At 31.2% G+C, this 12,001-nt stretch overlaps 1 protein-coding gene across 15 annotated transcripts; it reads left to right on the top strand.

Moving 5' to 3' along the window:
• Window positions 1-6,085: 6,085 nt before the first annotated feature.
• On the top strand, window positions 6,086-11,164 carry LOC141659362 (ubiquitin domain-containing protein DSK2a-like). Of its 15 annotated transcripts, none has more exons than XM_074466190.1 (15): window positions 6,088-6,359; window positions 6,443-6,515; window positions 6,949-7,101; window positions 7,194-7,330; window positions 7,471-7,541; window positions 7,710-7,816; window positions 7,989-8,006; window positions 8,101-8,193; window positions 8,296-8,355; window positions 8,442-8,498; window positions 9,085-9,148; window positions 9,235-9,330; window positions 9,435-9,575; window positions 10,011-10,107; window positions 10,845-11,164. In XM_074466190.1, exons 6-14 carry the CDS (start codon window positions 7,760-7,762, stop codon window positions 10,022-10,024), a joined length of 600 nt encoding a protein of 199 aa, XP_074322291.1. In that variant the 5' UTR covers window positions 6,088-6,359; window positions 6,443-6,515; window positions 6,949-7,101; window positions 7,194-7,330; window positions 7,471-7,541; window positions 7,710-7,759; the 3' UTR covers window positions 10,025-10,107; window positions 10,845-11,164. The 15 variants fall into 15 exon arrangements, with proteins under 15 accessions (XP_074322293.1, XP_074322294.1, XP_074322291.1 ...); XM_074466189.1 differs by having other exon boundaries at window positions 6,437-6,515; XM_074466188.1 differs by lacking the exon at window positions 6,443-6,515.
• Window positions 11,165-12,001: the final 837 nt, after the last annotated feature.

Genomic DNA, 12,001 nt, shown 5'->3' with positions numbered 1-12,001 from the left:
GTATGCTCCAGTTGCTGGGTGTTAAGAATCTAAACAACAACGTTTATATTAAGGGGGTGTTTATTGGATTAATCTAAATGTTGGAATAATATTATTTTGTTTATGTATGAATGTTGCTGTTTGACTTGGTTTGGAAGTGCAGGAAACGGTCTTGAGTTATTTTAGGAGTTTGAATAAGTTGTGGCAATATAGCTGCATTAGTTGAGTTAGTGTAGGAGTGCTCCTGGTTGGTAGTAGTAGTTTGTTCTTGTTGTAGTTCCAGTAGATATAAGCGTTTGTATTTCTTTTGAGTTAATTACATTAGCAATTATTTTTTTTCTCTCGTTTTATCATTACACATACATTATATTTATATATGAGATCTGGGAGTGTGAGTTATATACATATCAACAAGAACATGAAAATAAGAAGTTTGAATTTCCATATAATTTCCCCTAGTAGCTAGCTACATATTGTGACTTTGACAATTATCCTCCTTATTCTCAAAGAGGAGTTTGTGTATTACATATTTGAGTGTAATTTTAAACAAACTGTTAAAATTTCGGATGTAAGTTTTTTTGACATTTAACTACCGAGTTTGAGTCTAACGATCTCGAGCAGAGCTCAAGCCGCACATGCTAATGCTCACATGCTAATAACTTGACTCAAGCTTGTTAGCTTAATCGACGTATTCTTATGTAGGGCTCAAGTTCTTCATGAACTGATCCCTTATCAGGCCAAACTCCACTTGTTCATTATCCAACTTTTCACGGCCAACTATATTTGTAAAAATTCAATTTCAATACATTGGCATGGAATTGATAGAGGGTACATGTACGAGCAAGAAAAAAGAAATATATATATATATATTTAGTGTATTGTTGAAAAGATTGGCATGAATGAAATATATATGAATGAATATATTACCTACAATTATACCACACGGACATCCATCTTCTTTGGAGCATTTACTTCATTGTTCACTACAAATAATTCATAAACATATAAATAAATACGTATTGATCACTCACAATAAAAAAGTACAAATCATGTTGGAATATAATGAATTTTTATTTTGTGTATTTTGGGGAGAAATCTCATATCAAACTTGAGTAAAATTCTCTTCACGCATAATATTCAAAATTTATATTATTAAGTCATGGGATTGGGTTGATGATTTTTACTAGGGACTAAATTTTATTCGAAACTTAAGTTAACCCAATATTTGAAAATGGACCAAAATCGAAGAAAAAAAATTAATGTACTATGCTTAAATATATATATTCGAATTTTCGAATGAGTTCGAATATAAATTTACTTTTTATTTAAAAGTAAAAATAAATTTGAAATGAATCCTTTTGGGTTTAATAAAAATACAAAATCAAAAATTTAATTTCTATTATATCTAACTGAAGCAACGATAAATTCACCATATATTTATTGTCCAAATTAATTAATTTAATTAATGCTTACCTTCGAACTCGAGGAGAGTCATGATGCAAATCATTTTTCATAGAAAAATTGGTATCGCATAATATTGAAAATCTGTTAAAATTTGCAAATCAGTAAAAAAAAACTAATAAATCAGACCTAGATAAAAAACAACATAATCGATTGATGAAGAAACACTTATATTTGTATATAATTTAATACTTCGGCATATATATTTATTTTTTGATTTTGTTTAATTTAGAGGCAGTAGAAATTTTTGAGATATATAAAGAAGGAGATGGCGAGACAGGGAGAGAGAGTAAAGTACAAAAAATGATGGTTCTTTGATGGAAGTTTTTTTATGAAAGGGATTGAAAGTATGTCTGTAATATGATAAACTTCGGGAAGTAGAAGTCTACATGATTAAAATATTGAAAGTTAATTTTTGTAAACCTGACTTTTTGAATCAAAAAGAGAAGCTATGACACGGATCATGCTTTGACATAAATACACACAAACATCTACCAAGCCAAGATCTTGATTGTATACACTAGTAAGTTTTATAGATAATTGCAGGAGAATTTGAGAGATTTAGCAAGAGAAAAAGATGGCTTGATGATGTAGATGAGCGAGAGATTGTTTGATGATATATATGAGCGAGATAGAGCGACGGCTCGGTGTAAAACCCTAAAATAAAAAGGTGATGCAATATATATATATATATATGAGGCTACTCCAATAGAAATCATTTTAGAATAGAAACTAGAAACCAAATAAATTTTTTAAAAAAATTACTTCGAAATATAACATATATGTTATACAAATCGATCGTTGAGAGATGGAAGAAAATATAGTGAAGTCGGATTTTAAAAAAATTACCGTTTGACGGGAAAAATCAAATTAAAAATGAAGGGGAAAAGTTGAGATTGGGTGTGGTAGGGTGTAGATTAGTTGGGTGTTGTGCTTTTAAGGGGACAATTAGATTAAATTGATCTATAAACTTAGATTAGTTTATAGTTTCTATTTTAATTTTGGTTTCTATTTGATCATTCACTTATACACACATACACACACAGATATATATATATATATGAGTATCACATTATATCAATGTATCAGATTAATAGATCATTTGTATATCCGAGGACTATTCTTTAATCAGAGTTAAACTCGATCGATTAGGGTTAAAAAACCAATCAGGTCGGAATTAATGTATGTTTGTGTGGGTATCACTTCAAATAAATGGCTCCCACCATTTTGTGTTTTTTAATATCTATACTATATTATAATAACCGGAATGGGGTATAATTTGGTTCAACAGTTATTCCCTAATTTTGGTTATTAAAAAAATAAATAAATAGTGTTATACATTCGCTAAACTACTAAATTATTAAACTATTACACACATAATCTACTTATCCAACTAAACTACAATCACAACTTATCATATTATTAAAAATGAATTAATAATGTTATATATCCGTTAAACTACTAAATTATTAAACTACTACACACATAGTGTACTTATCCTACTAAACTAGAACCACGGCTTATCTTATTATTAAAAAATATAAAATAATAGTGTTATATATTCGCTAAACTACTAAATTATTAAACTACTAGATATAATATATTTATCCTACTAAACTACCACCAAATGTTATCCAATTTTTTTTAATTAATTTATTATTATTAGTATATATTTTTATAAATAATTTTAAAATTATAATATAACAGAATAAATAAAAAATATAAATATTAACGGGAACCCGTTAATCATACGGGATTTAAGCTAGTATTAGATAAAGCAACTTAAGCAATCTGCTGAGATTTTACGTTATTGCACTTTAAAAGTATATTCGCTAATTACATTCAATATAATAGTTGATAAAACGAAATTAGAGTTTCGTTCTATGTAAGTAATGTACTTAATATTGGTACATTAAAGAACTATGTAACTTATCAACAAATTTTTAATACATTAAGGAATTATCACATCCTCACAATTTATGATAAAATGAATTAGAAGCAACGAAAACCAAATTGTCACTGCATGCCAAACTTTAAATTAAATCAATTTATATTAAAATAAACTTTAAAATTTACGACTCGACTCGGTCACGAGGACCGTTGGGAGAGGCGGTGACCAATGGCACTTACAAGGGACCCATTTTTTAAGGTTTTATAAATATAGTTCAGAAAAAGATAAATTGATAAATATGAAAAAAAATTCTTTTCATTAAAAATTAAATCATCCTTTCTCTACTAGAATACAAACTTTTATTTATTTTCAAAATTGTCTCCACCTACATATCAAAAATTTTAATGTTTTAGAAAACATTATATTTATGATGATATGCTTAGCCATCTGCTGGCAGCATTTTAAAGATCAATATACTTTTCCTGGTCAGACCAACAATTCATAAACCAGACATCGCCGTTGAGGTACATGGCAGCAATGCCAAATGGTCGAACAGGCATCCTTCGATTATCTGTGCCTCTGATCCTCCCATCCAACAGCATTATCTGCAACTTTGGTAAAATGTTAAAGCGTGCGTGAGTAAAATCAAAACTCAGCAATGGTCTGAATTCAATAGAGAATTCGTCTCAGGGAGTAGGAAGGAGACCAACTGGTGCCATTTTCAATCTAACTAATACCTCAATTATGGCAGATAAACTCTAGGAGTCATTTATCGAGTACGATATTTTACCTTTTTGTACCTTAGTATCTAACAATAACATATTCTTCTGTCTATTTGATTTGATGTCAGGCTCAATTGTGTGTTGCATTTTGTGATTAGTGCATTTAACTGTAAGATTTGTTTGTCATACATTTACAACTTGTTTCACATTTATACGTAGATTTTTGGATACTTACGTTGCTAGAACAAGAATGTTTATTTATAACCATGGAATGATAGATACGGTAGGCTGAGAGATGAGTCAAATCATAAATGACCTCGATTTTAATAAAAATAATAAACTTATGACGAAATGTTCAAATCATCGCAAATTCAAATGATTTTCATTTTTTTTAATCGTGTTGTGCAGAATTTTATCAATAAAATACTAAACTTGCGACAGTTTCGGGTTTCGTCGTAAATAATTACGATCTTTACTCTTTTTCATCGTAAGTTGGGCGCACACTTTTTTCCATCGCAAGTTTTCCGTAGCAAATGGCCATATTTCTTGTAGTGACGGTAGGCTGAGAGATGAGTCAAATCACATATGACCTCAATGTTAATGGTTTTTCAACGAACACTATCAAGATAAAAATCTTTTCTTTGAGTTGTCTACATTTGTTTCCGGTTTAGAGGGGCGAATTGAACTTGGATTTTGAAGGATTTTTTTTCATTCATGAAATCTAGGTGTATTCAACTGGGATTTTAAAAAATTTATGAGAATTTTATGGTATTCAACTAGGATTTTAAATTATGCTACAAAATCTGGTGTCAAGATTTTTAAATTATGGTTAGAAATCAGATGGTATTCAATTGTGATTATTTAAAATCAATTAAAATTTGATGGTATTCACATGTTGACCGATTTTTTTGGACTTCATAAGATGGTGGATTTTGTTGAATTGTTCAATGTATTTTATGGTTTTTGAAATCCCACCATAATTCATGAGATTTCGAAGGGTTGTGTTTAAATCTTAAAGAATCTTTATCAACTCTACGATATTTTATCTAAAATCTGCGTAAAATCAAAATCAGATATAATCCATTAAAATCCATGGATTATATATAATACATTAAAATCTCAGTTCAATAGTTTTTTTGTAATTTTTTGAGATTCCATGGTTTCAACTATGCTTTTAGAATGTGAAAAAAAAAAGATGATATATGTGAGTATAACATAGTTTTGCTAAATATCGATATTATCTTGCACATGCTGCGATGAAGACAAAGATGCCTATTTATACTACATTCTTTCTGTTCATCGACAGGGACAACAACTGTTTTGCACATCAATTCATCTCTACCTCATATTTCTTCCATACTGCTTATTCTTGGAATCAACGTTTATACCCTTCACTACGCCATAGATTGGATTGTGCAACACTTTACAGTGGGGTTGCAAAGAAAAGTGTAATAATAGCTTTCAAAACAAATGTATACCGCAACCCCTGTTTTTTACTGTTGCGGTAGAGTCAAAATGTGTTACCAAAATGACATATATAATTAAAGATGATTTTTTTTGAATTTAACTAATTAGTAATTTTTTACATAGATATGAAATAATAATTGAAATATATACTTTATTTATTTTTAGAAGTTAATAATATTAGTGCAGTGATTTAAAATATTATAATGGTAAATTGAACGCTTTATAAAACTTAACAAGTTACTAGTGGATTTATGTACAATATCTTTATATTTTTGAATTTCTTCATTTTTCATAAAAAATATTAAAAATAATATTAAATAGTGTAGTTGTATTTGAAATACAGATTTTATTTATTTTTCAAAAATAATAATATTAGTGTAATTGAAAGTTTAAAAACTTATCGTCATTAGTGAATTGATTTACAATATATATAATTGAATTTATTTATTATTCATAATTAAATGTTAAAAAATATTATTTAAAAACAGAAAAAAAAATTAATTAAAATAAAAAAATGTTAAGGCGGGGGTTGAAAATTGGGAAGCTCGGGCTTCAAAATTTGGGGATTTTATTTGGGGCTAAATAAGGTTTCAATTTCCCCTCTCTAAAAAATAGATTCAAAATTTTGGGGTTAGGCTTTTACTAATATGGGTTTCTATTCGGGGTTTCAATTGAAGAGTGTTCTTCAAGACTTTAGGGTTCAAGTGTGATTTTGGATCAAAATCAATGGGTTAACCTTGATTTGTTTCGATTTTGAGGTATAGCCCCCTCTGTTTGTCTCGTTGAGGTCGAGAAGTCTCCTAATCATGTTTCCTCTTGCGCTATGCTTGCACTTCCAGGTTTCGGATTCTATTATCATATATTTACATTTTATATCATTACTTGTGCTGTTTGTGTCATTTAATAATAGTAACAGCCCCAGGTGTGAGTGTTCCAACACCACAAACAAAAGACAGAGCTAAGCTTAAAGAAATGTTTGAAGATGCTTATGAGAGGTGTAGAACTAACCCCTTGGAATGTGTTTCTTTTAATGTTCAAGATTTTCATCTTGCTATTCAGCAGTATTATTTTAATTCTGAGATTGGCACCAAGGTTGTTCCTCTTTTCTTATTTTTTTGTGTATGTTTTTTGAGGTGATTGTGTGAATTTTTTAGGTGGGGTTGATGTTAATGTTTATGCTTTCGTTTATCAGATTGTGTAATCACTGGTAATAACAGATAGTAAGAATGTTTTGCTTAGTTGATATGCTTGCTGATGAATTTGTGTAGCAATTTAGTGTGTGTTCTATTGAAAAGTGCATTTTCTCCAGAATGTCTTCCATATGTTCTTAGGTTAATAATTGTAAATTACCTGATTGATTTTGTTTTTGTGGCTTTTCCTATCTACTTCAGATTGGGTCTAATCTCCCTAATACTATGAGTTTTGTAGATAACACTAACAGCATTGACTGAGGAGGGTAGGAACTACATTATCTTCAACAATACAGGGTCGTAGTACGGATTGCACACAATCAGTGTTTCACACAAAGCAAACAGCTTGGAAATCATTATATCAATCATCTAAAAGCAACTAGCCACCAAGGCATAAATAAGCCTCTACTTCCATTTCAGCCTCTTGTTTGTAAGATGCTCATTTTAAGTCTGTTCTTCATTTTCTGAGTTTTGCTTTTGCAGCTTAAGGATGCAAATGTGTACTTATTCTCACCAAGGATATTCAGCTCAATCGAGGTATCAGGTCGAGCCTGATCGAGTTCTAGTGGAATTTGTGTTTCTAGATCGGTATGGTGCCTTTGGAATATAGTTTGTTGCAGGTTAATTTTTATCTAGTATTACTGCGTTGATATCTCTACTACCCGTGTTTTGTTATTGTTAATGTTTCATTAATTTATCTTCGTAGAATTCACATTTTTATATAAAATAAGATGATACTAATTTGTCGGAAAAAAAACAGATTTTCGCATCTGATAGCTTCTTGGAGTTGACAGAGTATACTCGTGAAGAAATTTTGGGGAGAAACTGGAGGTGAGGACAGAAACATAGTCACTGTGTGACTTGTGTTAAGATTGTTCTATAATTTGGTTTTATCTTTATTTTAGTCATTCAAGATGTTGATAAGTTTCAGCATCACTGTGATTAACTTTTTCAATGTTAATAATAGTTAAATATCATTGGCTTGAATTGCTGTTACAGGTATCTTTAGGGACCTGAAACTGATCCAACCACTGTGAGGAAAATTAGGGATGCAATCGATAACAATAAGGATGTTACTGTCCAACTTATTAACTATATTAAAACTGGTACATTAAGCTTCATCTTGTATTTACTTTGCTCTTTTTCTTATTATACATTCCTTGGCTTTTTTATATACATGTGTTTGAGTGTGTGATATTTTCTTTGGTTCATCTCGGTCATTATTTTTCATTTTACTCTCACTCAGGCAAGAAATTCTGAAATTTGTTTTATCTGCAGCCTATGCGTGACCAGAAGGTATAGTACCAGCAAAGTCAGGCTGAAAGCAGTTGTTGCATATGCATATTAATTTGAAATTTTTATTTTTTTCTGTGTACAAGGAGAGGTTCAGTATTTCATTGGGGTACAACTAGATGGAAGCAAACATGTTGAGCCACTCCAGAACAGTATTCCTGAGGCTACTGCGAAAGAGAATTCTAAGTTGGTGTAAACTCTTACATAGAGAAACCTCACTTTTTTTAATTATTTTTTGTACTAGTGGTTTTTCTTATTCATTCTCACAAAGTTCATTCTAATCTATATTCAGGTGAGAGAAACTGTAGAAAATATTGATGAAGCAGTGCGAGAGCTTCCCTATGCAAATTCTGTAAGCACTGTCCTACATTACAAATTATTGAAATTACAAGTCCTGGTTTAAATTTGTGACATTACTTTACTTAAATAATCCTTCAGACGCCAGAAGACTTATGGAAAAATCACTCCAAGGTGGTTCAGCCAAAGCCTCATGGGGTTAGTAGTTACCTTAAAAAATGTTGCTTTGAATTACTTATTTACTTAAAGTAAAAGAAATTTTACTTGATACAAGTTAATGTCTGTTTAGATAGTGCAATTAATTGTGTGTAACTTCAAAGTTATCAAGTCAAACTGCAAACTAGAAAAAGTGATAAATCCTCTCCCCATATTACTTGTTGAAATTTAATCTGCAAGTCTATTTGAGTAAAAAATTATAAATCAAACAGTCCAGTTAAGATTTTAATAGAAAAATGCTATTTTAATTGTATTTATGTACCATTGTAGAACTTAAAGCATCAAGAGATGTCACGTCACTTACCCCATTTTCTTCAATAGGGTCGTTTTTGAACGTATAATATAAGGTTGCAACTACTTGACTTCTCATACGTAGAATAGCTTAGATCAAAACTGCAAAATAATGTCTATGGAAGTAATTTTATTTGAAATAATTACAAGTTTATAACAAGTAACAATAGCTCACCTACAACTTTTAATGGAAGTTCTTGTTTAGACTTAGTGCAGCAACATAGCTAACATTAACAGAGAATGTGTTACTTGCTTTAACACCATATTTGTTTCTCAGTTTCTCTTTAATAGTGTGTACTTGAGGGATTGCAGGGAACCAGCTCAAACCGGAGGGATTGCAGGTATATATGAAACAGAATGATATATAGCTCTACTAGGTTTTGAATATATTTTTATTTTAATATGCATGTTTTTCTTCAAATTCAAGATGCTGGAGCACAAAACAACATGGGGCTGGATATGTTGATGAATATGTTTAGCGGACTTGGAGCCAGTGGCTTAAATGTCCCACCTACTCCTAATTGTATGTTTTCTTATGCTTGAGCTAAATACTTTTAAATTGCTTGCCTTTTTTTATATCTGCATTTGTTGCCACACTGAAGTTGTTTCCATGCTCTGTCTTTGTAGTGCCTCCAGAAGAGCTCTATGCTACTCAGTTATCGCAATTTCAAGAAATGGGTTTCTTTGATACCCAAGAGAATATTAGGGCACTGCATGCTACATCAGGAAATGTGCATGAAGCAGTGGAGAGATTGTTAGGTAACCTCGGTGAGTAGTATCAAGTCTACCATTGTTACTTAGTAAAACTTGTGGGTGTGTAAACAAGTTGAGCAAGTGTCTTGTAAAGACAATATAGATGCGAGCACTTGTAATTCCATTTTGGGGTCTGAATAATAAGTTAAGCATTTCCTTTGTATAACTATTCTGTGAAGAAACCCACCGTTCTCGTATTCTTGTCACTGTAAATGCATTGTTCTAATCTTTTCTTCTGCTGTTAAATTATGCTAAATTATAAAATTAATTATTGATGTTTGTTTCTTGGTTTTTCTTCTTTTCATGCCAATATTTTGAGGAGATCAATATTATTTCTTTCATCTATGTATTACAGAAACAAATTAAGTATGCCTATATTTTTAGTTACTGCAATTTGCTGTAAATTATTAGTTTTATCATGTGTTCTCATTTTCTAAATCTATGGTGCAGGTACTGGACACTGACTCAACAAATTGCTCACCATACTATAAATGGTTGTAATTTGAGGCCTGGTGATCTTCTTGGGACTGGCACAATAAGTGGACCTGTAAGATTTTTCTCTATGAATTTGCAGTCTGTATCAGCGTCTTGCATGTCTTTACAAAGCTTACATGCTCTTTTCATTCTACAAAAAAGTCTCTAGTCTTTGAGGGTATATCAATATTTACCTATAAAATTTGATATTTAATGGGAAAAAGTACATATAGCAGTTACGATGGTAACAAGTAGTCTTAACAAATGTTACTACATTTAGGTTTGTGTAAGCTAAAATATGCACATTATACTAATTATGAAGTAGTAAAATTTAATATTTAATATTACTTATTTTGTATCCGTCAATAGTATATAAAGCTTAATGGTTATCGAGAGTTCTTACCGGAACCGGAATCATATTGATGCTTACTAGAACTGACATGGAATGGACAAAAACCTGTGTCTTTAGGAGGGGGCAACCCGTAAGTTTCTCAAAGATGGTGATGAAGTGATTTTCACCGGTTGTTTCAAAAAATATTTTAGCTCTTTCCTCTTTACCACTTCAATTTTTAATCAAAACATGCGAGAATTCTGAATTAATCTATGTATGTTTCGATACGGACATAACTAATCAATAAGCCACAAGGATTGAGATGTTAAATCTAATCATCTATATAATTCTTCAAGTGACCTGGTCATCATTTTTCTTTAATATTTTTGAAGAGAATTGTATTATTATATTGCGATGCTAAATTTTAGTTCATTCACTATATGTACCAACACTCGTTCATTGTGTTGAATTATTCGCAGGGGAACGGGTATAATGTCGGTTTTGGTACATGCTCTCGAAAAATTGTGCCTTCATTTCCTTGATAAACCCTCATTGGCTGATAGGTGAAAGCATGTGTCTGGCTAGATGATCAGGAAGAGTATGGCATAAAATGCTCTCACACTGTGTGTTGATTTAAGTCATATATCAGCAATCTAGTTATGTTTATGTTCTTTCCTGTGTAGTAGTGCAGTAAAGATTTTAAAATAGTATACATTACTGCTAATATAAATTTTAAAGAGATTTACGCGGATTGTGTTAGTTTTAAGACAATGATCTTATTTATGGGCATGTTAATTTATAAACAGTTCCTAGCATTTTTTTTTTGTAAAAGCGTTGCAATAGGTCTTTATAGTGTTGCTAATAATCACTAAAACACGTTGCGAAAAACACTAAAAAGTGTTCCAAAAAATACAAAACAGTGTTGCAAAAGGGTTGCATCGATACCCCACATGTGGGCCCCATTATGGGGCTCACAAATATTGTACTGATAGCCCAAACCCTACTGTAACACTTTTCAAGACCTATTACAACCCCATTGGTGTTGCAATAGCATGTTTCTGTAACGGATAACCAAGGGTTGCAATAGGATGTCACCGGGGTTGTAAAAAACTCTATTGCAACGCCTAAAATTACAACCCCGAAAAAGAGTCACCATAGCCTTTTTGGCCTTTAGCAACGCTTTTTTGGCCTTTAGTTACGGTTTCTTGGGGTTGCAGAATCCAATCTATGGCGTAGTGCTTCATGGAGATATGCAACAACGAGCTCACTTATGTATGCTGTAGAGAATGTTAATATGGTGCCCTTTTATTGATAATATCCTTGAGCTAGTTGGAAGGTAGTTGATGTGGGATATATGTTGTAACAAAGTTTATTCAGATAAAAACACTGAAAAGATAGACTTGGGCCAAATATGTCTTTTTTCTGAATACATAATATTAAGTTTCACCTTTGTACTTCCGCTTAGGCTCCAAGAGGCTATGCCTATTGATAGAATTCTAACCCGGCTTGTTAAAGTAATAAACTACTGCTGAGTTTGTTTTTGTGGGTTGTCAACATGCAGCAAGCGTTAGTGTAAGATGCTATGTTGTGGCTTATAAATAGAACGTGCAGGTGAGTTAATAATATATCATATAGA

The sequence above is a fragment of the Apium graveolens genome, chromosome 5 (genome assembly GCF_009905375.1).
Source record: "Apium graveolens cultivar Ventura chromosome 5, ASM990537v1, whole genome shotgun sequence".
NCBI lineage: Eukaryota > Viridiplantae > Streptophyta > Magnoliopsida > Apiales > Apiaceae > Apium > Apium graveolens.
The sequence above is the reverse complement of the archived record's forward strand: the minus strand, read 5'-3'. Positions and strand labels throughout refer to the sequence as shown.